This window comes from Lampetra fluviatilis, chromosome 2, assembly GCF_964198595.1.
Source record: "Lampetra fluviatilis chromosome 2, kcLamFluv1.1, whole genome shotgun sequence".
Lineage (NCBI taxonomy): Eukaryota > Metazoa > Chordata > Hyperoartia > Petromyzontiformes > Petromyzontidae > Lampetra > Lampetra fluviatilis.
The window spans coordinates 36316564-36341379 of NC_136276.1; the positions used below are offsets into that span (position 1 = coordinate 36316564).

General features: G+C 55.3%; 1 protein-coding gene across 9 annotated transcripts in view; it reads right to left on the reverse strand.

Annotated features, from left to right (window-relative positions):
* Positions 1–8838: 8838 nt before the first annotated feature.
* The window catches only part of CYRIA (CYFIP related Rac1 interactor A), a 62443-nt gene continuing 46465 nt past the window's right edge, over positions 8839–24816 (reverse strand). For all 9 annotated transcript variants that reach the window (XM_078875726.1, XM_078875750.1, XM_078875708.1 and 6 more), the window contains 6 exons: positions 21509–21586; positions 20132–20248; positions 19292–19371; positions 18620–18746; positions 18046–18116; positions 8839–16425 (listed from right to left, as the gene is read on the reverse strand). In XM_078875726.1, coding sequence (XP_078731852.1) covers positions 16362–16425; positions 18046–18116; positions 18620–18746; positions 19292–19371; positions 20132–20248; positions 21509–21586 — 537 coding nt within the window. In that variant the 3' untranslated portion in view covers positions 8839–16361. The remainder of the gene's footprint in view (positions 16426–18045; positions 18117–18619; positions 18747–19291; positions 19372–20131; positions 20249–21508; positions 21587–24816) is intronic.

The following is a 24816-nucleotide window of genomic DNA, read 5'->3' on the forward strand; positions in this document are numbered from 1 at the left end:
AGGGTATAATAATATAGGATTACTATGGATAGGCGTACCGAGTACTCGTAGTGGTAGTGCCTTTTCGCTGATAATTCATACTCAAAGCCTGCCTATAAGCCTTGAGAAAAGAATACGTGTGTTAATGAGTTTGGTCGGCCAGAAGTGAACTTAGCTGAGATTAACAGGCCTTGGCCCAAAACGAAATGCGTCTGCTGTGTCTGTAGTTGCGTTTGCGCTCGTGGAGATTGGTAACCGTGGGAGATGGAGACAGCTCGTGAATGACTTCATCGAGCAGTGGGTTGCTCATGGCTGATGATGATGTATGGACATACAGTACTAATCATTGTGCAGATGCCGATAATTATCAGTATGTTGCACACGGCCTGATCAGTGTATTGCTGGCTGAGACGAGTGACTTCCTTGCACACACACAAGCCGTGCAGGCCGTGGGGGTTTTATCTGACCATACTTCACCACGCTGGTCAGTGAAGCTTGGGGAGTACAGGGAGACAATGGGCTTTGTTGGACGGCCTCCTGCTCCACCATCCGCAGTGCTCACCCAGTCGACAATTATCTAGGCGCAATCTGCGTAGCTTCCAACGCAGTCAGAAACTATGGTTCAGAAAAGTGTAGTATGTTGTTTATTTTAATACTGGAATTAAATAATTTGAATTGTTTACTCTTTAACTAAATGTTGTATCAATGATTCATAAATTTTCTTCTTCCTTTTCAGATGGCATTTTAAAATGTAAAGAAAATTTAATGATTTGAGACGAAACCAAGTTGATCTTAATCTTAAAAAAGTCCAAAATTCATTTCAATAGAGAATTCATGACTCACGCTTTGCTGCCAATGGAAGCCAGAGTTTGGACATTTGTGAAAACAAATGGAACACCCCGTTGTGCGATACGTTAACATAAATAACATTAATATATATAACATTACAAATATATAAACATAATAATCCGCTGTGTCTCCTGACTTTTGGACCACCTTGTATGACCTTACCAAGTTAAATGTGAAAACATATATCAACACATTCATCAATACCATTGCCTTTACATGTATATAATTGGAGACGTTTCGGACAAGGGCCCTTCTTTATAGCACGTGTAGTTCGTTTTTTTTTATACATCTCTTTCGGCAGTGTGATTGCATAATGTGTGGAGGTTGTCTTTGTTAATCATGCGTATGCACCCTGCCAGCGCAGCAGCAGCAGCAGGCGGCGCCCCACGCGCCTTTTAAACCTGACGTCACATCACGATGATGCCTCCGATGAACATGCGCCGCTGTAAGGACGTTCATGAAGCGTAGCACGTCGGAGCCTTTCGCGACCAATATCATCCATAATAGAGGTTTTTAATTTGGTGTAGTAACTGTGTAGTAAATGTTATGTTCTAATTGCTTATGCCTCAGAAGTACTGAAATGGCTATTGTTATTCCCCACAAACTTTGCTTTTGTGACCAGGACAGTGACATTTTGAATGTAACTATTTTCAATGAGAAAACGTGGTGTGCATTTGTGTCTTTCCTTCACATAAAGTCCTGGTCACAAAATAAACGTTTGTGTGGAATAATAATAGACATTTTCTATTCGTTTTGGGCATAAGCAATTAGAAAATAGTACTTACTACCCAGGAACAAAGATCGTGTTACATAGTCGCCGTTTACTCAGAACGCTTCCTAATCCGCGTGCTCGACACGGGCTGTGCCTGGTGGTGGCTACCCTTGGTATAATTGCCCCACTGGCTTTGATGTCTGCGCCGTGGTTGCCACTTTATCGAGGGATTTAATTTGAAAGTCAAATGCGGAGCGCAGGTTAACAATGAGCAGCCCAACGTGTTCGCAATCGACCATGAAACAAAAACCCAACACATCTGCGAGTAACATTGCGGCCGAAAATGAAATAAATCTAAACAAATATAGGATGTATAATATTCGTTATTAAATATAGAATTTGTGTCTATATATGTATTGCTCTTTGAAGACCCCAGTGTAACGAACGAACGTGTCGAGTTATTTGTATCATTGCCGAGCTTGTGCTCGCACCAATGCCAACGCAACTTCCAGTGCTGCTGCTGCTGCTACTGCTGCTGCTACTGCTGCTGCTGCTACTGCTGCTGCTACTGCTGCTGCTGCTACTGCTGCTGCTACTGCTGCTACTGCTGCTGCCGCTGCTACTGCTGCTGCCGCTGCTGCTACTGCTGCTGCTGCCGCTGCTGCTGCTACTGCTGCTGCTGCTGCGTCTCAGCCGTTCGCGACGATATTCACGAGCCACGCCGCTTGTCAGGGAAAAGAGCCGTGGCCCTTGGACAATGCCGCTCCTCTCGAGCGCGCGGGGCGCCACCTCCACCTCCTCCCCACACATATGTAAACACGCTTCCCTTTGCATAATCAAATGAAATGCGTGCTCAATTTGAGGGCCTTGGACAAAGTGTATGCATTTGTTAAACTGCAAGCAGAAACAAATGCATTAACTTTCAATGAAATGCGGCTGTTTGAGGTAAAAGCCGCGGTGATTGTTACGTTTGTTATCCAAATTCGTGATGAATCACGAAGCCTTTTGATTTGTTTGGGTATTGATCGACGACGATGGCTCCAGAGAGCCGAGCGTGACCGTGACGAGGTGACCGTGACGAGGTGACCGTGACGAGGTGACCGAGTCTGAACGAAGACGCGCACCGCCAAACTCGAGTCGCGTCATTAGAGACCGCAGTGCACCCAGGGAGACCGGATCATATTTTATTGGATGGGTGTGGTACAAAATTTCGCGTGCCACTCACACGAAATTTTAACAAAGGCGTGGACTACAATGTCTATAAAGTCAACTCCTCTATAATGTGCACTGCTTTGGTGGACGAGACGAAGAAAATAACTGCTTGACAATCCACAGACTCGGACTCGAATAAACCTCCGCAGGTCAACCACATTAAGGCTTTGACTCAAGCGATAAAAATAAAAGTTCTGGCGACATTGACACCGACGAAGCGAGTCATGCTGCCGCTGCTGCTGCTGCTGTAGGAGGAGGCGGCTTGTCGTTGGTGGATGGCGCCGCGGTGACGAGCTCGAGACGACGCAGAGAAGGCGCCGTGAGTCCGTGCAGCGACCCGCTGTCGGTGAAGGGCGTCACGAGCGGCTCATCACGACGGCTGCTCGAGCCACGGGCACGTTCGAGCGGCGGTCTGCGTCTCTGATGCGGCCACGTAGCCTGCCCGTCAATTGCGCCATGTGTAAGACATGTAAATATTCGTATATCCCTACACAGTGGCCCTACCGTAAACTCTCTTTCAGTCAAATATACGCAATAAAAATAGTGCAAAGGGCAAACAAAACGCGGAAATACAATCCTGAATGTTACAGCGCTTTGAGATACTTCAATATGAAAGGAGAGGTTATTATTGTTATCTCTGGGCTGATACTGGCCTTGGGGAGCCCTTCATCCAGCAGTGGATTGCTCCTGGCAGGTGATTTCGTACCCAATGTGCTTTCCACTCTTGTCTTGTCGTGCGGATGCAATGCTCGCGTGTACACGCAGCGGGGATGTGGACAACCACGCAGAGTGAACTCCTGTAAACTGTGGACACGACGCAGGGGTGACGCCGCCGTCTTAGGGAGCGCAATCTGCGCCTCAGCCCCCTTCAACAGCCTCATCGGGATTCACGAGGCCTCGTCAAAGGCTGATATCAATTGTCCGGTCACGAAAATGCAAAAGTGCAGCCCTGCAATTGCTCATTGACGCCACTGCTGATAGAAGGGCCTCTGCGAAGGGATTTCCAGAGAGCCCCTCCACATTGTATTGTGTGCCAAGTCTACCACACTGGCAGTGGGGTGCTCCAGGGCGTGCACAGAGGGGCTCACGGGCCCACTCGCTGCACTCTCCCTTTCCAGCACCTCGCAGCCCACCGGGGCTGGGAGCTGGATACATCGCTACGTCATCCACCAACCACCGTCTCATGAACGACGAATCACGCGCACTGTTCATCTTCGAGTAAATATTCTGCATAACCAACCTTCTCGGCGATATTCTCTACAGCTGACGTTTCAGGTGACGGGACTTCATCAGCAGAGCACACTTGTCCCCGTTCACTCAATTTGTCAACTACTGAGTTCATCGCGTGCAGCACAGACAATCTAAAACGCAACTCTGCAATGCACTGCTCTGGTGGTGAGACACTGGTAGTGAGAATGGTGGTGGTGAGACACTGGTGGTGGTGAGACACTGGTGGTGGTGAGACACTGGTGGTGGTGAGACACTGGTGGTGGTGAGACACTGGTGGTGGTGAGACACTGGTGGTGGTGAGACACTGGTGGTGGTGAGACACTGGTGGTGGTGAGACACTGGTGGTGGTGAGACACTGGTGGTGGTGAGACACTGGTGGTGGTGAGACACTGGTGGTGATGAGACACTGGTGGTGATGAGACACTGGTGGTGGTGAGACACTGGTGGTGGTGAGACACTGGTGGTGGTGAGACACTGGTGGTGGTGAGACACTGGTGGTGGTGAGACACTGGTGGTGGTGGTGAGACACTGGTGGTGGTAGTGAGACACTGGTGGTGGTGAGACACTGGTGGTGGTGAGACACTGGTGGTGAGACACTGGTGGTGGTGAGACACTGGTGGTGGTGAGACACTGGTGGTAGTGAGACACTGGTGGCGGTGAGACACTGGTGGTGGTGAGACACTGGTGGTGAGACACTGGTGGTGGTGAGACACTGGTGGTGGTGGTGAGACACTGGTGGTGGTGGTGAGACACTGGTGGTGAGACACTGGTGGTGAGACACTGGTGGTGGTGAGACACTGGTGGTGGTGGTGAGACACTGGTGGTGATGAGACACTGGTGGTAGTGAGACACTGGTGGTAGTGAGACACTGGTAGTGGTGAGACACTGGTGGTGGTGAGACACTGGTGGTGGTGAGACACTGGTGGTGGTGAGACACTGGTGGTAGTGAGACACTGGTGGTGGTGATACACTGGTGGTGGTGAGACACTGGTGGTGATGAGACACTGGTGGTGATGAGACACTGGTGGTGGTGAGACACTGGTGGTGGTGAGACACTGGTGGTGGTGAGACACTGGTGGTGGTGAGACACTGGTGGTGGTGAGACACTGGTGGTGGTGGTGAGACACTGGTGGTGGTAGTGAGACACTGGTGGTGGTGAGACACTGGTGGTGGTGGTGAGACACTGGTGGTGGTAGTGAGACACTGGTGGTGGTGAGACACTGGTGGTGGTGAGACACTGGTGGTGAGACACTGGTGGTGGTGAGACACTGATGGTGGTGAGACACTGGTGGTAGTGAGACACTGGTGGCGGTGAGACACTGGTGGTGGTGAGACACTGGTGGTGAGACACTGGTGGTGGTGAGACACTGGTGGTGGTGGTGAGACACTGGTGGTGGTGGTGAGACACTGGTGGTGAGACACTGGTGGTGAGACACTGGTGGTGGTGAGACACTGGTGGTGGTGGTGAGACACTGGTGGTGATGAGACACTGGTGGTAGTGAGACACTGGTGGTAGTGAGACACTGGTAGTGGTGAGACACTGGTGGTGGTGAGACACTGGTGGTGGTGAGACACTGGTGGTGGTGAGACACTGGTGGTAGTGAGACACTGGTGGTGGTGATACACTGGTGGTGGTGAGACACTGGTGGTGATGAGACACTGGTGGTGATGAGACACTGGTGGTGGTGAGACACTGGTGGTGGTGAGACACTGGTGGTGGTGAGACACTGGTGGTGGTGAGACACTGGTGGTGGTGAGACACTGGTGGTGGTGAGACACTGGTGGTGGTGGTGAGACACTGGTGGTGGTAGTGAGACACTGGTGGTGGTGAGACACTGGTGGTGAGACACTGGTGGTGGTGAGACACTGGTGGTGGTGAGACACTGGTGGTAGTGAGACACTGGTGGCGGTGAGACACTGGTGGTGGTGAGACACTGGTGGTGAGACACTGGTGGTGGTGAGACACTGGTGGTGGTGGTGAGACACTGGTGGTGGTGGTGAGACACTGGTGGTGAGACACTGGTGGTGAGACACTGGTGGTGGTGAGACACTGGTGGTGGTGGTGAGACACTGGTGGTGATGAGACACTGGTGGTAGTGAGACACTGGTGGTAGTGAGACACTGGTGGTGGTGAGACACTGGTGGTGGTGAGACACTGGTGGTGGTGAGACACTGGTGGTAGTGAGACACTGGTGGTGGTGATACACTGGTGGTGGTGAGACACTGGTGGTGGTGAGACACTGGTGGTAGTGAGACACTGGTGGTGATGAGACACTGGTGGTGGTGAGACACTGGTGGTAGTGAGACACTGGTGGTGGTGAGACACTGGTGGTGGTGAGACACTGGTGGTGGTGAGACACTGGTGGTAGTGAGACACTGGTGGTGGTGAGACACTGGTGGTGAGACACTGGTGGTGAGACACTGGTGGTGGTGAGACACTGGTGGTGGTGAGACACTGGTGGTGGTGAGACACTGGTGGTGGTGAGACACTGGTGGTAGTGAGACACTGGTGGTGGTGATACACTGGTGGTGGTGAGACACTGGTGGTGATGAGACACTGGTGGTGATGAGACACTGGTGGTGGTGAGACACTGGTGGTGGTGAGACACTGGTGGTGGTGAGACACTGGTGGTGGTGAGACACTGGTGGTGGTGAGACACTGGTGGTGGTGAGACACTGGTGGTGGTGGTGAGACACTGGTGGTGGTAGTGAGACACTGGTGGTGGTGAGACACTGGTGGTGGTGAGACACTGGTGGTGAGACACTGGTGGTGGTGAGACACTGATGGTGGTGAGACACTGGTGGTAGTGAGACACTGGTGGCGGTGAGACACTGGTGGTGGTGAGACACTGGTGGTGAGACACTGGTGGTGGTGAGACACTGGTGGTGGTGGTGAGACACTGGTGGTGGTGAGACACTGGTGGTGATGAGACACTGGTGGTAGTGAGACACTGGTGGTAGTGAGACACTGGTAGTGGTGAGACACTGGTGGTGGTGAGACACTGGTGGTGGTGAGACACTGGTGGTGGTGAGACACTGGTGGTAGTGAGACACTGGTGGTGGTGATACACTGGTGGTGGTGAGACACTGGTGGTGATGAGACACTGGTGGTGATGAGACACTGGTGGTGGTGAGACACTGGTGGTGGTGAGACACTGGTGGTGGTGAGACACTGGTGGTGGTGAGACACTGGTGGTGGTGAGACACTGGTGGTGGTGAGACACTGGTGGTGGTGGTGAGACACTGGTGGTGGTAGTGAGACACTGGTGGTGGTGAGACACTGGTGGTGAGACACTGGTGGTGGTGAGACACTGGTGGTGGTGAGACACTGGTGGTAGTGAGACACTGGTGGCGGTGAGACACTGGTGGTGGTGAGACACTGGTGGTGAGACACTGGTGGTGGTGAGACACTGGTGGTGGTGGTGAGACACTGGTGGTGGTGAGACACTGGTGGTGAGACACTGGTGGTGAGACACTGGTGGTGGTGAGACACTGGTGGTGGTGGTGAGACACTGGTGGTGATGAGACACTGGTGGTAGTGAGACACTGGTGGTAGTGAGACACTGGTAGTGGTGAGACACTGGTGGTGGTGAGACACTGGTGGTGGTGAGACACTGGTGGTGGTGAGACACTGGTGGTAGTGAGACACTGGTGGTGGTGATACACTGGTGGTGGTGAGACACTGGTGGTGGTGAGACACTGGTGGTAGTGAGACACTGGTGGTGATGAGACACTGGTGGTGGTGAGACACTGGTGGTAGTGAGACACTGGTGGTGGTGAGACACTGGTGGTGGTGAGACACTGGTGGTGGTGAGACACTGGTGGTAGTGAGACACTGGTGGTGGTGAGACACTGGTGGTGAGACACTGGTGGTGAGACACTGGTGGTGGTGAGACACTGGTGGTGGTGAGACACTGGTGGTGGTGAGACACTGGTGGTGGTGAGACACTGGTGGTGAGACACTGGTGGTGGTGAGACACTGGTGGTAGTGAGACACTGGTGGTGAGACACTGGTGGTAGTGAGACACTGGTGGTGGTGAGACACTGGTGGTGGTGGTGAGACACTGGTGGTGATGAGACACTGGTGGTAGTGAGACACTGGTGGTGAGACACTGGTGGTAGTGAGACACTGGTGGTGGTGAGACACTGGTGGTGGTGAGACACTGGTGGTGGTGAGACACTGGTGGTGGTGAGACACTGGTGGTGGTGAGACACTGGTGGTGGTTGTGAGACACTGGTGGTGGTGGTGAGACACTGGTGGTGGTGGTGAGACACTGGTGGTGGTGAGACACTGGTGGTGGTGAGACACTGGTGGTGGTGAGACACTAGTGGTGGTGGTGAGACACTGGTGGTGGTGAGACACTGGTGGTGGTGAGACACTGGTGGTGGTGAGACACTGGTGGTGGTGAGACACTGGTGGTAGTGAGACACTGGTGGTAGTGAGACACTGGTGGTGGTGAGACACTGGTGGTGATGAGACACTGGTGGTGGTGAGACACTAGTGGTGGTGGTGAGACACTGGTGGTGGTGAGACACTGGTGGTGGTGAGACACTGGTGGTGGTGAGACACTGGTGGTGGTGAGACACTGGTGGTAGTGAGACACTGGTGGTAGTGAGACACTGGTGGTGGTGAGACACTGGTGGTGAGACACTGGTGGTGGTGAGACACTGGTGGTTAGACACTGGTGGTTAGACACTGGTGGTGAGACACTGGTGGTGGTGAGACACTGGTGGTTAGACACTGGTGGTTAGACACTGGTGGTGAGACAAGGCTGTCTCTGGTGTAGGCGAATCCGTTTCAAAGGCAATGCGAACAGTACCAAAGCATATTTATTTGCATGTTTTTACCGCAAAGCATGTGTAGTTAACGTCCGCTTGACGCCTTGCAATATGTGTCTATTTGGTGTTTGTACATCTTAAGACCTCCTGTAATTGTTGCCGGGAGGGGTAAAGCCTCTCCGTGTCGCACGAGTTCTGGCTTGGACGCTTCAGCGAGTCCTCGCAATGGCAGCAGCGCCCCCGCGTGGCGATGAGCGGGTGAAGCGATTGCAGCCTGACGACTTGCCGATCGAAACAACGGAGAAGGCACCGCGCACACCGCCTGCCCGCCCGCCCGCGTGTGTCCATAATCCCCTGCTGGATGAGGGCCTCCGAGGCCGTGTGGACCGTGAGGGATATATTGAGCAGACTTCACCACGCTGGTCAGTGTGTGGTTGGTGGTGGGAGGAGTGCCCACATCACCCGTCCCACAGGGTGCAGTCGTGCAATATCCGGCTCACGTCACTGCTGGCAGAAAGGTCTCCACCAGAGAACGCCCCTCTAGATGGTGCTTTGGCCTACTCTTCCACACTGACCAGTCAAAAACCAACACCTCTTGTGCGGTCCCAGCACGCCCACGAAATGTGTGTAGATATGTTGAACTTCTTTCGCTCAATACATAAATAAGCCAAATGTGCTAATCGGAGGTGCTCATCGAATTAAAAGCCGAAACAGCTCATTGGGCCCCCCAAAGCGTGGGGCCCGGGGTGGTCGCCCCGATTTGCCGTGTCCACCACTGTTTCAAGTGCCGCGCCGGGCGATGCAAGAGACCACAGCGACCTCCATCGCCGGGCCCGTGTGGTGCTCGGCGCGACCCCACCGACACGGCACGCCGCAATTGGGCCTCGCAGGAACGGAGCATTTGCAAAAAGAGTGGCATCCGACAGAGGTTAAAATGTGGGTTACAACGGCCAACATTTATTTTAGAAAGGTCAATAATACGTTCAGCACACGTCCACGGTTCACATTGCAGGGTGGAGTTTAAAAAAAAAGTAGCCCGTGTCATTATCAAGGACTAAGGATTGATTTGTTGGTAGAAAGAAAATGGTTAATCAGATTTACAAAAAGAAACAAGAAAACCCTCCATCACTGGCACATTCAGGGGCTTTAAAACGGAAACTAATCTCCGTGCACGGAGCACACAGCACACGCCGCTTGAAATATTCACAACCAACACGTACGCACGGGTACATCCAGTTATTTTGTGCTTCCAGAAGAAGTTAGTTTGATGCAGCTTCACAACACACATTTACAAAAAAAAAGGTAATATGCACATTCACGGTATTTTTTTTATTCGTTTAAAAAGGGATTATGTAAAGTTTAAATTGTTTGCTCACCGTAACAAAACTTGTTTTGCGGTCACGGCGACTCCACTGCACATCGACTCGAGGGGCCGCACGCCGCCACACAATTTAAAGAGTACAAAACAGGGAATGAAACTACCACTTTGTTTTTTTTTGCTGGTTGATAAAAAAAAAATATACACCTCGGCGATGGACACGACGAGAAGTACAAGGACGGAGCGCGGTGGCGGCGGCGGTGACGGTGACGACGATTCGACGAGGGGTGGCCAAGCGCCAAGCCGCGAGCGCCGCCGACACGCGGCGCCTCTCGCCAGAATCGCGAGTCGGCAGGGTCGAGGTCGAGCGCGGTGCCAACGCCGCTCCCCCACCCCGCGATCGCGGCACGAGGGAGACGCTGGACTCGCCGTTGTTTTAGGCGCCTCCGCTAAGCACGCCGCAGAGACCAAAAGTTCATCACTCGAGAGGCCACCGTGGCCAAAGCCGTCGACGCCACCGCACCACGCCAACGCGTTCTCCCCTCCGCCAAAATCCCGCCGCTGCTGCTGCAGTCGACATGCAGCGACTCGCCCTGACGGCCTCCCACCACCATCTACTCTGAGGCTTTCCATCAGGTGCGGCCGAACGCTGAACACTTGAGATATCAGGCCCCCGCCACAAAACCTTGGCAAGGTGCGTTGCCGACAAATGCGGTCACCAAACTCTTGGTGACAATTGAAAACTGGGGCAAGGTGGGTCAGTAGTGACCAACAGTCACAAGCCCCCACAGCGGCCCTATGGGTCTCAAGAGGTCAAAACACTTTGACCTCAGCAACTGGTACACTGTGGGGTTGACTCGAGAATACATTCAGAGGACATGCTTGCTGCTACTTCAGTAACCTCAGTAGCACCCTGTGCTGGGATTCAACTCTCACGGCAAACGTCCGGATGAGCCGCGTCACCTCTCTGGACTTGTGGACCAGGTGCAGGGTGCGAGCGGTGGCCCCCACACCGCCCGGAGGCAGCAGGCGAAGCCGGGGCCGGATCAATGAGAGGTCAAAGGGCAGCGCTGCAATTTCCTCGCTCAACGCCACTGCTGGCAGCAGAGCCTCCGCTCGAGGTGAGCTCTGGAGACTCCCCTCCAGAGGTTAACTTGGCTAGGTGTCTCGGGTGAGGTCGCAGTACCGACACTTTGCCCCACCACAAGGGTCCGCCAATCGACTGCGTTGTAGACAGAGGCAGTGGTGGGCCGGGGGGCAGAGGGGAAAGGAGATTCGAGAAACTTGTACCACTGTTTCAACTGCCACGCCCGGAGATCGAATCGAACCGGTGGCCTCTGGGTTACCATTTCGATGTGGTTACCATTGCGCCCCACGGCAATAGGGCAGTTGAACTTGACCTCTTTTACCGCCAATGAGTTGGCTGGCGCGCCAGCACGGGGTCGACAAGCCCGAGGAGAAGACGTCCATCACAAGCACAACCGGGGGGAGTGGGGAACCTCAGGGGGAGTGGGGACACCCGCCGCCGAGAGTCGGTGAGCCCAGAAAATTCAGCGGCCGTGGCGCTGCGCGGTTGGCGCGACGGCGACGTTTCACTCTCCCATGATCACGTCTCTCTCCTCTCTCGCGTGGCGTCGTCGGGCGGCACCACGCGCACCAAACGTGGAGGGCTCGGTGAACAACGTCGGCCGGGCCCACACGCCCCAGCAGCGGCCGGCAGCGGAATATTAAACCAGCGAGAACGTGGGCTGCTCGCTTCAGTTCCTGGAGAAGTTTCAAGCATGTGAAGCGAAACGTCGGACGTCGCGCCAAATGGCACACGGCACGACCAAAAAACGCATCGGGGAGATGCACAGCCACAGCCGCGAAAACAAACACAGTCAAGTTTCACATCCACCACCCTCCCCAGCCACTGGGACCGGAGCTCACAACACTCTGAACACAAAATACTGAAGCGCGTCGACACAACATGCAAACGTTCACTGCCCGCTAATCACGACGAACCACACGACCACCGCCACCACCACCACCACCATCATCAACCACAATCGACCGATGTAGGAAACTGCAAATCGTTCGCCGACGGATCCGGCGATCGAGCCGGCGGGCACCACGTGCCGACCCGCCACGGTGAGGGCAGTGCCACACGCAGCCTCAACGTGCACAGTGCTCGGCTTCCCCCACCGTTGGTGGCCGTGACTCACGTGGGCCACGAGTGTCTTCGTGTGTCCCACGTGACCCACGTGACACTCGTGGGTCACGTGGGCCACGAGTGTCTTCGTGTGTCCCACGTGACTCACGTGGGCCACGAGTGTCTTCGTGTGACCCACGTGACACTCGTGGGTCACGTGGGCCACGAGTGTCTTCGTGTGTCCCACGTGACTCACGTGGGCCACGAGTGTATTCGTGTGTCCCACGTGAATCACGTGGGTCACGAGTGTCTTCGTGTGTCCCACGTGACTCACGTGACTCACGTGGGACAGGAGTGTCTTCGTGTATCCCACGTGACTCACGTGACTCACGTGGGCCACGAGTGTCTTCGTGTATCCCACGTGACTCACGTGGGCCACGAGTGTCTTCGTGTGTCCCACGTGACTCACGTGGGTCACGAGTGTCTTCGTGTGTCCCACGTGACTCACGTGACTCACGTGGGACACACGAGTGTCTTCGTGTATCCCACGTGACTCACGTGACTCACGTGGGCCACGAGTGTCTTCGTGTATCCCACGTGACTCACGTGGGCCACGAGTGTCTTCGTGTATCCCACGTGACTCACGTGGGTCACGAGTGTCTTCGTGTGTCCCACGTGACTCACGTGACTCACGTGGGCCACGAGTGTCTTCGTGTGTCCCACGTGACCCACGTGACACTCGTGGGTCACGTGGGACACGAGTGTCTTCGTGTATCCCACGTGACTCACGTGGGCCACGAGTGTCTTCGTATGTCCCACGTGACCCACGTGACACTCGTGGGTCACGTGGGCCACGAGTGTCTTCGTGTATCCCACGTGACTCACGTGGGCCACGAGTGTCTTCGTGTGTCCCACGTGACTCACGTGACTCACGTGGGACACACGAGTGTCTTCGTGTGTCCCACGCACGAAGACACTCGCAGGACACACTCGGACACCGCCAGGGCTCCAGCTCTCGTGTGTTTGGTCTCTCTCGGGGCTGCCGCACGTTTCACTATACATACTGCCGCGGCTCGGCTCAATTAATTGTGGCGGCCGGACCATCCGGAGACGAGCGCCGCACATCCGCGGCACGCCTGCCGGTGGCAGCGCGACACGTCCGCTGGGAAGCAGCGGCCGGCTTGCGTTGTGAACACCCTCCTCCAACACCCCCCCCGCCCCCAATCTCTGCCGACCGTAATCCCAAGCAAGTCGTCGGTGCAATTCGGGATAAATCGCACGCACACTCCGATCTAGCCCAGAGACATTCAGCCAGCAACAGCAGCAGCGGCGGTGGAACAAGCAGAGGGCTCGCGTGCAATCACACCGCTCGCGACGCCCTCCCCGAAGATCGCAGGGGGCAGAATTAATAAAAGGTACAAATTAATGAATGCACAAGTAAAAGCCAAGGTATTGTCTCGATTAGATTTTTTTTGTAAATAAACTACTGTAATATTAATGATGCAGGACTGTTTGTTGTGTCGGAAATGCATACATTTTAATATTTAGTTTCAACGATGCCTTCTTAGGCAGGGCCGGGTTTAGGGACCTGTGCCCCCCAGGACACGAGCAAAAAAGAGCACCCCCCCTCCTCACATACACACACACATAGACACACACATAGACACACACACATACACACACATACACACACATACATAGACACACACACATAGACACACACACATAGACACACACACATAGACACAAACACATAGACACAAACACATAGACACACACACACATACACACACACACATACACACACCAGGGACGTACGGTCAGGGGAGGCAGGGGAGGCAGAGCCTCACCTGTCATGCTCTAATGAAAATAGCTGTTACGAAAAGTAAAAAAAAAGAAATAATCAAACAAAAGAAATATCAAGATTTTTCCACTGATCTCTGTTATAAATGTAATTTATGTACGATTCCAATAATTTTTATAGTCAAAATCGCCAAATTTGTGGAGCTCCGCTGCAAATACAGGAAGAGACGAGAGGTGAGGCAGCGACGAGCTCAGCCTCCCCTCTGATTGCGCAACCCCTCAGTAACTGGATGGAGCGCGGGCAATAAGTGCGTGCCTATTACTATCTCAGTATGTCACCAATGTAATGTTTGTAGACCCCCTCATTTCATGTCCTCGCCTTCCATACTCCAGGTAACTTATTTCACGTGTGTGTCTCGTCATGAAACTGCAATGAAAAAGCACCAGGGGAGGCAGCTATCACATCTGCCTCACCGAGGGTGACGTGTCTAACACGCCCCCCTCAGTGAGGACACGCCCCCTCAGTGTGTGAATCTGGCTCTGACACGAGCCAGTGCCTCCCCAGCCATTGACCTCACCGCACGTCACTGACACACACATACATACACACATACATACATACACACATACATACACACATACATACACACATACGTAGACATGCATATACACATACATACGTAAACATGCACACACACATACGCACATACATAGACATGCACATACACATGCACACACCCATCTAAATATGTACATACAGCATTCCGTCATTATTCATAAACTTGTTATTCATGATTTTGGCTAAGAATCGTATTTGGAACTCTACACGACTACATCGAGAGAGAGAGAAAGAAAATGACGAGATATATTATTATAATTTACTCATTCAATAGCTTATGTATGTATTTATTTAAGGTAATTCAATTAAATGGTAGGTTTTACCAGGCCCATGTCACTACCCATGAGCATGGATCCCTCGCGAATAACGAGGGAATACTGCACAGCAAAGATCCACCTCATCGCCTTCACAGGCTTTTGGGGAAGGTTCTGTGAGCGAGCTGTTAGCGAGCCGCCTTTGCCTCTATAGTTTACACACAAAAGACACTGATTTGAGGCCGAGTCGACCTAGGGGAGACCCAGGACCGGTTCAGATAATTATCACTGGTGTTGTCCATGAGCAGGAATTGAACTCGGGTCGCCGGGTTCATAGCGCAGCGTAGAGCTAACCGCTACACTACTGCTCTCCACACACTCATGTACGACAATCACACCCAGACACACATACAGACACATGCACACACACACAGAGAAAGGAACACACACTCCTACAAAAACACATACATATACACGTAGATAAAGACACACAGACAAAAAGACAAAGACACATACATGCACACAGAGACATACAAACACACAAAGACACACAGATAGACAAAGACACACACACTCAAAGACACACACACAGAGGCAAAGACACATACACACACATAGACATAGACACACACACAGGGACAAAATCCACAACCCCCACTATGGGGGGAGAGGGGGCTGCGCGTGACACGGCAGGGTTGGGGACACTGATGACATCAAAACCGAACTGGAAAGCTCTTAGCAAGGGCAGGTTTATTGACTTAAATCATTCTCGTATCAGAACAGTCTGACTTTGCTCGATTCAAACAAATATTCCCCCCCCCTCCCCTCCGATGGGGTCCCCTGGAGTTTTGGACCCTGAAAAAAAATGTCCCCGAATGGTTTCCTAAATCCGGCCCCGTTGGCACGACTGGAGGGTTACGCTGCGTCCTGGTCGCTGGGCCCAGCGGAAACTGCCGAATCCTCTAATTCTGGAGAAGACGCTTCCGCCACCCTCCCTGGGGAGCGCTGGATCGGAGGGATGAGCGACGATTAATGGGGCGCGCGTGCACCCGGCGACGGAGCGACGGAGCGAGATAGTGCATTCACTAATTGGGCCCTCCACGCCAATATTTACACCGACCAATTAAAACTGCCTTCCCTCCGCCATCCGATCGTGTTCCGTTACTCGTACAAGGGGGCGGAGGCTGTCACGGGGAAACATGAATATTTACGAGGCCATGCAACGGGGCTCAGCATCTCGGAGGCGGCGGTGGCGGCAGCGTTGTACGTGCGGCACCACGACCGGGCCGCCCGGTCCGGTGAGGCCTCTGCAGGGACGGTATGACGTGGACGACTTGGACGACTCGGACGACGCGGACGACGCGGGCGACGTGGACGATGTGGACGACGCGCCGCCCTCACCGCCACCGATGGTCGCGCCGTCCGGGCGGAGCGGCGTTCGTCCGTGCGCGCCCCCCCCGCCCCCCCCGGCCCCCCTACTGGAGCATGCTCTTCACCTGCTTGGACGTGTTCTCGTCGTTCAGGTGTCGCGTCGTGTACCTGCGGAGCGAGGAGGGAGGGGTTCACGATTGACGACTCGCGCTCGCTCGCCCGGGAGAGGCTTGCCAAGTCGCAGGAACCTTTTTGGGGAGGGGGCGATGTTATTATGAGTGGACCCCACGGATGTAGGGGCGATGTTGTTGTGAGTGGTCCCCACGGATGTAGGGGCGATGTTGTTATGAGTGATCTCCATGGATGTAGGGGCGATGTTGTTGTGAGTGGTCCCCACGGATGTAGGGGCGTTGTTGTTGTGAGTGATCCCCATGGATGTAGGGGCGATGTTGTTGTGAGTGGTCCCCACGGATGTAGGGGCGTTGTTGTTGTGAGTGATCCCCATGGATGTAGGGGCGATGTTGTTGTGAGTGGTCCCCATGGATGTAGGGGCGTTGTTGTTGTGAGTGATCCCCATGGATGTAGGAGCGTTGTTGTTGTGAGTGGTCCTCATGGATATAGGGACGATGTTGTTGTGAGTGGTCCCCACGGATGTAGGGGCGATGTTGTTGTGAGTGGTCCTCATGGATGTAGGGACGATGTTGTTGTGAGTGGTCCTCATGGATGTAGGGGCGTTGTTGTTGTGAGTGATCCCCATGGATGTAGGGGCGATGTTGTTGTGAGTGATCCCCACGGATGTAGGGGCGATGTTGTTGTGAGTGGTCCTCATGGATGTAGGGGCGATGTTGTTGTGAGTGGTCCCCACGGATGTAGGGGTGATGTTGTTGTGAGTGGTCCCCACGGATGTAGGGGCGATGTTGTTGTGAGTGGTCCCCACGGATGTAGGGGCGATGTTGTTGTGAGTGGTCCTCATGGATGTAGGGGCGATGTTGTTGTGAGTGGTCCCCACGGATGTAGGGGCGTTGTTGTTGTGAGTGGTCCCCACGGATGTAGGGGCGTTGTTGTTGTGAGTGGTCCCCACGGATGTAGGGGCGATGTTGTTGTGAGTGGTCCCCACGGATGTAGGGGCGTTGTTGTTGTGAGTGGTCCTCATGGATGTAGGGGCGTTGTTGTTGTGAGTGGTCCCCACGGATGTAGGGGTGATGTTGTTATGTGTGGTCCTCATGGATGTAGGGGCGATGTTGTTGTGAGTGGTCCCCACGGAGCGGTGCGAGAGAAGGATTCAATTGCTTTAAAAAATCCCAGCCATTCTCAAGCGACCAATAGATGAAGGCGTCCCCGTACCATTTTGTTTATGGGGATTTATTTACCGTACTTGACCACTGGTCGGTTGCATGTTGGTGAAGGGGGACACATCGGGACTGGTTCCGATTGCTCTTGCCGCTGATGTTAGCCATGGCCAGGAATCGAACTCAGGTCACCCAGTTCACAGCTCAAGAAGTATTCAGTTCGCGTACCACTTTTTGGTCGAGTACCCAGCCCACCAGGGAACATAGCTGGCAATGACAATGGTGGAGTGGCAGCCAAGGGATGGGACGCATCCATGCAGAGATGGAGCGATGAAATATGTTCACGATGGTGGTGGATTGGGGAGGCCTTAATCCAGCAGGGGATTTATCATTGCTGATGATGACTTGTAATTAATCATGACAATACCTTGGAGCAATCACACAATTGCGTTTCCCTACCGGTCAATGTAAGTGTCCATGTGGCGTACGTCCTCTGTACCTGAGTGCGTTTAGCAGACCTTCCACGCTGTTCGGAGGCTGTTCTTTGAGCACCTTTATACAACCTTTCATCTGCAAAAAACCCACACAGATCCGCGCGGTGATCGTGACATCACGGGTTAATCCATGCTCGCGAATCCTGCATTCAAACCCAGTGCACAGAGCCTTCCAACTCAGGATGAACAAAGTATGGTTACCTCTCAGTTTCAGTGCCCTGAGCAGACTCCAGAGGGCAGCGGCGTTGAAGCCGTTAGCGCAGCGCGCTACCAACCGCGACACCGAAATTCAATGCCGACCGTGGCTCACATTGTTGGAGAGTAAAAACGCTGCTCCCTACCGTGTGGTACGGAGGTCACGTGTAGTGATCTCAGAGGTAGCTCTGCGATATCCACTTCCGTGGGCCGATCTCTAAGATGGCTGCACCATATATCGGAGCGGATTCTTCATCTGACGATTCTTAATCGCACACTCGGGATTCTATTTGGGGATAAACGATCGACGGCGTTGATGCCACCAGGCGGCATGGCGATGTCCCGTCGAGGGCGTGGGTGTCCGAATGTCGGTGGCGAGCTCACGTCGATCTTGGAGCTGCGAGCGAACGCGCCCACCGGGTGCACGTGGTCGTAGAGGATGATGACGCCCACCATGACCCGCAGGCAGAAGGACACCGTCTCCTCGTTGGTGAACCGACTCCGGTACTCCCTGCGCACACCGCCACCACCAGTGCCGCCGTTAGCGCCGCGCAAACACCGAGCCTCTCCACCATCGCCGCCACGTGGCCACGTGGCCACGAATGCCACGCACACGCCGCTCGTCACGTGCCGCCAACTCGGCCAACGAACCGGAAAATATTCTAACATCGATACGCAACAGAAGCAATTAGAACCACTGCTATTCATGATAAATAATAATGCACTTTATTTTTTCACGGACCTTTCATATCGAAATATCTCAAAGTGCATTACTGCCAAAAAGCTAGATCAGTCCAATCGAAATCCAGTAAAAGCCGATAATCACAACAACAACAATGACAACAACATTCCCAATCGAGATAGAATTAAGAATTACGACAAAAGCCAGCTGTAATAATTGCAGCCGTTACAGTGTAGGTAACATCCAATCAGACTACGGGACGAGGCAACGAATCTGGATTAATAGAGTTCCAAATCCTGATGTCGACAGGCATGGCAGCTTTGTTCCACAGGCGGTGCGTGGCAGCAGAGAGAGAGAGAGAAGGGGCCACTCACGGAGTCTCCAGCATGACCTTGCAGACGCTGGCCATGGTGCTGAGGCAGTCGGTGGTGTTCTCGATGGGGAGCGTCTTGTTCTGCACGAGGAGACACACACGGCGCGCAAGCACGCGTTGAGAGGACAAGTCTGGCACCTTCACCTCGCGCAGCCTTCACAGAGACGCCAGCGCCCGCGAGTCCCGTCTGTCGTCGTCCAGTCGAGCGGCACTTCCTTCCCAGGCCCGTGTCTCCTAATCGTCAGCGCCATGTCTCAGATGCGTGTTCTGCCCACGCAGACACGGAAGCCACGAGCGCGCTCGCGCCCGCCAAGCGCTGCCGCGTGACGTCTTCACGTCGCCACGACGGCAACGAGTGCCGATCAGTGCCGGAATGGCATCGTGTAAAAGTAACACAAGGTGCGAGGTGAACCCAGGTGCCATTACCGAGCGGCTTCCAAGGCGACAGAATGGCACACTTCTCTCTCCGCCGTCACTCCCGTCGAACGGCAACGCGGCACGTCGCATGAACGTCGCACGGCGGCCAGTAACGGCGCCGTCAGGAGGGAAGCCCGAGAGCCATCACCCACCGTCCGTCCCATCGGCGCTCCGCCGCGAGCGGGTCTAGCGGCACGCCGAAGGTCAGCGGCGCTTCGCCGAACGATTCATTGCGGCGGGCAGAACTCGCGCTAATTACGGTGACCTCGGCCGACCCCGAGACGTTTGCGACCGCGGCGCGGTAGGAGCGCCGGGGCAGGGCGCCCAGGCCACGTGTTCCGAGCACCGCATCACGGCATCGGGCCACGCTCACTCTGCCGGCTGCCATTCTCGGGGTGGGAGGTGGGGGGGTGTGGCGACCTACTTCAGAGACGAACTTCGTGGTGACGTCGCTGAGGGTCTTGAGCATCGGGGTGGCCTCGGCGTAGAACAAGGACATCCGGTTCGCCATCTCGTTGTTGACTTCGTTCTCCGCGATTTGCTGTGGATCGTCCGGTAAAGGTTAAAGGCGCAGCCCTGCAATTGCTTGCTCGTGCTACTATTCGAGGAAGGGCCTCCCTAGAGGGGCATACGGACGGCGTTGTAACCAACTCGTCCACGTTGGTGAAGCGTCTGGGAAGAGTGTCTTTTTATTTAACCAGCAGATGAATGCAGACCCTTCGAAGCACGTGAACATCGCCTCTTTGGCAAGGTCGAGTACCCACACTTTACCCCACCAAGGGGGGACCTGTCGATTGGCTAACTGCGGGAAATTCAATCACGCTGCCGGGTGGACACAGGCGGGGAAACCTTCCGCGTTGCATCCACTGCCGTGCCCTCCAGGAGACCAAATCGAACCGGCGACCTCTGGGCTGCCAGTGCAGCACGCTGCCGGCCACGACACCGGCACATTCACACAAACACGCGCGGAGAGAGACGCGTCGCCGCGCGCGTCTCTTTACGTGCCTACGTTACCGCCTGCTCTCGCGGCGAAGCCGTAACTCGTGAGTGTGTTTACGAGACGCAGCACGCGCCGGTCACATTGTCCCCAAAGGTCAGAGGAAATGAGGTGCAAGAGCAGGTACAATAATACTACGTGGCTCGCCAAGAGCCAGCCGCAGTAGAGCCCCCCAATTGAATGGCCTCGAGTAAAGACGCTCGTCTCATGTGTGTGGCGAGATTAAAAGTTGTCTTTCAAAATGAAGCGGTTTTTTTACGGCTTGGCGAGATTATTACGCTCCTCATAAAGCTCGAGCCACGCACATCCGCAGCATCAGCGCGGAGGGGTCGCGACTCCGTGCGAACCCCAAACCGCTTGCCGCAGCACGCTCTTGCCGCAGCACGCTCTTGCCGCAGCACGCTCTTGCCGCAGCATGCTCTTGCCGCAGCATGCTCTTGCCGCAGCATGCTCTTGCCGCAGCACGCTCTTGCCGCAGCACGCTCTTGCCGCAGCATGCTCTTGCCGCAGCATGCTCTTGCCGCAGCATGCTCTTGCCGCAGCATGCTCTTGCCGCAGCACGCTCTTGCCGCAGCATGCTCTTGCCGCAGCACGCTCTTGCCGCAGCACGCTCTTGCTGTTTACTCGAGGGTTATCAACGCGGGGCGATTTTTCCAACTCGCGAACTATAAACGGCGGAGGCGTCCCGCGATCGCCGTACCTAACGAGCCGCGCGTGTTTGCGATTCGGGCCGTGCTGATGGGGAGGGGGAGGGGGGCGGGGGGGCGTGGGGGGGGGGGGGCTGGCCGTGTGTGTGACACGCACGTAGGTGTTGTTTATCCTGTTGCGGCTGAGCGTGCGTCTGTAGTAGCTGAAGTCGTTCTGAATCGCTGGGTTCGTCATCTGCACACAGAGCGGCAGCAGCAATGGCGTCATCAGGCAAACGCTCTCGGGTGGGAGATGGAGAGAGACAGAAACTCGTCTGCCGGAGCGAGCGCGCGTGGCGGCGTACGACACACTCGGCACGATTTCACGACATTCACGAACCACCGTGGACCAGGACTGTCGCATGACGTGCAGTACGATGACGACGATGAACCACATATAAAAGCAGAGATAGCATACTGCTGATAATGCACACCGACGGTGATGATGATGATATCAGATGGTGTGTGTGTGATTGGCTTGTTGCAGAGGCTTGCAGTTAGAATCCGGCAGATTGCCCTTGTTAACCATACAATACACACTGTCTGTTTCATAGCGGACATTAGAAAACAGTAGGCTATTGCGAGCTGGCGTCACGATCCAATTTTACCTAATTTCAAGAGTTTCCTGCAAATGACTTCATTGGGAAACACAAAGCCACATCGCCTCCTCGCGCGGAACGGCGGCAGCCCGTGTCCGTGAAACACAGCGGCACCTTGCTTCACGGCATCCACAGCGAGCGCACTCAGTGATTGTTACATCAGAGTGCGTGGAGGGGAGTGGAGTGAGATGAGAGGGGAGAGGTAGGGGAGTGCGTGGAGGGGAGTGGAGTGAGATGAGAGGGGAGAGGTAGGGGAGTGCGTGGAGGGGAGTGGAGTGAGATGAGAGGGGAGTGCGTGGAGGGGAGTGGAGTGAGATGAGAGGGGAGAGGTAGGGGAGTGCGTGGAGGGGAGTGGAGTGAGATGAGAGGGGAGTGCGTGGAGGGGAGTGGAGTGAGATGAGAGGGGAGAGGTAGGGGAGTGCGTGGAGGGGAGTGGAGTGAGATGAGAGGGGAGAGGTAGGGGAGTGCGTGGAGGGGAGTGGAGTGAGATGAGAGGGGAGAGGTAGGGGAGTGCGTGGAGGGGAGTGGAGTGAGATGAGAGGGGAGAGGTAGGAGAGTGCGTGGAGGGGAGTGGAGTGAGATGAGACGGGAGAGGTAGGAGAGTACGTGGAGGGGAGTGGAGTGAGATGAGAGGGGAGAGGTAGGGGAGTGCGTGGAGGGGAGTGGAGTGAGATGAGAGGGGAGAGGTAGGGGAGTGCGTGGAGGGGAGTGGAGTGAGATGAGAGGGGAGAGGTAGGGGAGTGCGTGGAGGGGAGTGGAGTGAGATGAGAGGGGGGAGGTAGGAGAGTGCGTGGAGGGGAGTGGAGTGAGATGAGAGGGGGGAGGTAGGAGAGTGCGTGGAGGGGAGTGGAGTGAGATGAGAGGGGGGAGGTAGGAGAGTGCGTGGAGGGGAGTGGAGTGAGATGAGAGGGGGGAGGTAGGAGAGTGCGTGGAGGGGAGTGGAGTGAGATGAGAGGGGGGAGGTAGGAGAGTGCGTGGAGGGGAGTGGAGTGAGATGAGAGGGGAGAGGTAGGGGAGTGCGTGGAGGGGAGTGGAGTGAGATGAGAGGGGAGAGGTAGGAGAGTGCGTGGAGGGGAGTGGAGTGAGATGAGACGGGAGAGGTAGGAGAGTACGTGGAGGGGAGTGGAGTGAGATGAGAGGGGAGAGGTAGGGGAGTGCGTGGAGGGGAGTGGAGTGAGATGAGAGGGGAGAGGTAGGGGAGTGCGTGGAGGGGAGTGGAGTGAGATGAGAGGGGAGAGGTAGGGGAGTGCGTGGAGGGGAGTGGAGTGAGATGAGAGGGGGGAGGTAGGAGAGTGCGTGGAGGGGAGTGGAGTGAGATGAGAGGGGGGAGGTAGGAGAGTGCGTGGAGGGGAGTGGAGTGAGATGAGAGGGGGGAGGTAGGAGAGTGCGTGGAGGGGAGTGGAGTGAGATGAGAGGGGGGAGGTAGGAGAGTGCGTGGAGGGGAGTGGAGTGAGATGAGAGGGGGGAGGTAGGAGAGTGCGTGGAGGGGAGTGGAGTGAGATGAGAGGGGGGAGGTAGGAGAGTGCGTGGAGGGGAGTGGAGTGAGATGAGACGGGAGAGGTAGGAGAGTACGTGGAGGGGAGTGGAGTGAGATGAGAGGGGGGAGGTAGGAGAGTGCGTGGAGGGGAGTGGAGTGAGATGAGACGGGAGAGGTAGGAGAGTACGTGGAGGGGAGTGGAGTGAGATGAGAGGGGGGAGGTAGGAGAGTGCATGGAGGGGAGTGGAGTGAGATGAGAGGGGGAGGCAGGAGAGTGCGTGGAGGGGAGTGGAGTGAGATGAGACGGGAGAGGTAGGGGAGTGCGTGGAGGGGAGTGGAGTGAGATGAGAGGGGAGAGGTAGGAGAGTGCGTGGAGGGGAGTGGAGTGAGATGAGACGGGAGAGGTAGGGGAGTGCGTGGAGGGGAGTGGAGTGAGATGAGAGGGGAGAGGTAGGAGAGTGTGTGGAGGGGAGTGGAGTGAGATGAGACGGGAGAGGTAGGGGAGTGCGTGGAGGGGAGTGGAGTGAGATGAGAGGGGAGAGGTAGGAGAGTGCGTGGAGGGGAGTGGAGTGAGATGAGAGGGGAGAGGTAGGGGAGTGCGTGGAGGGGAGTGGAGTGAGATGAGAGGGGGGAGGTAGGAGAGTGCGTGGAGGGGAGTGGAGTGAGATGAAAGGGGAGAGGTAGGGGAGTGCGTGGAGGGGAGTGGAGTGAGATGAGAGGGGAGAGGTAGGGGAGTGCGTGGAGGGGAGTGGAGTGAGATGAGAGGGGAGAGGTAGGGGAGTGCGTGGAGGGGAGTGGAGTGAGATGAGAGGGGGGAGGTAGGAGAGTGCGTGGAGGGGAGTGGAGTGAGATGAGAGGGGGGAGGTAGGAGAGTGCGTGGAGGGGAGTGGAGTGAGATGAGAGGGGGGAGGTAGGAGAGTGCGTGGAGGGGAGTGGAGTGAGATGAGACGGGAGAGGTAGGAGAGTACGTGGAGGGGAGTGGAGTGAGATGAGAGGGGGGAGGTAGGAGAGTGCGTGGAGGGGAGTGGAGTGAGATGAGACGGGAGAGGTAGGAGAGTACGTGGAGGGGAGTGGAGTGAGATGAGAGGGGGGAGGTAGGAGAGTGCATGGAGGGGAGTGGAGTGAGATGAGAGGGGGAGGCAGGAGAGTGCGTGGAGGGGAGTGGAGTGAGATGAGACGGGAGAGGTAGGGGAGTGCGTGGAGGGGAGTGGAGTGAGATGAGAGGGGAGAGGTAGGAGAGTGCGTGGAGGGGAGTGGAGTGAGATGAGACGGGAGAGGTAGGGGAGTGCGTGGAGGGGAGTGGAGTGAGATGAGAGGGGAGAGGTAGGAGAGTGTGTGGAGGGGAGTGGA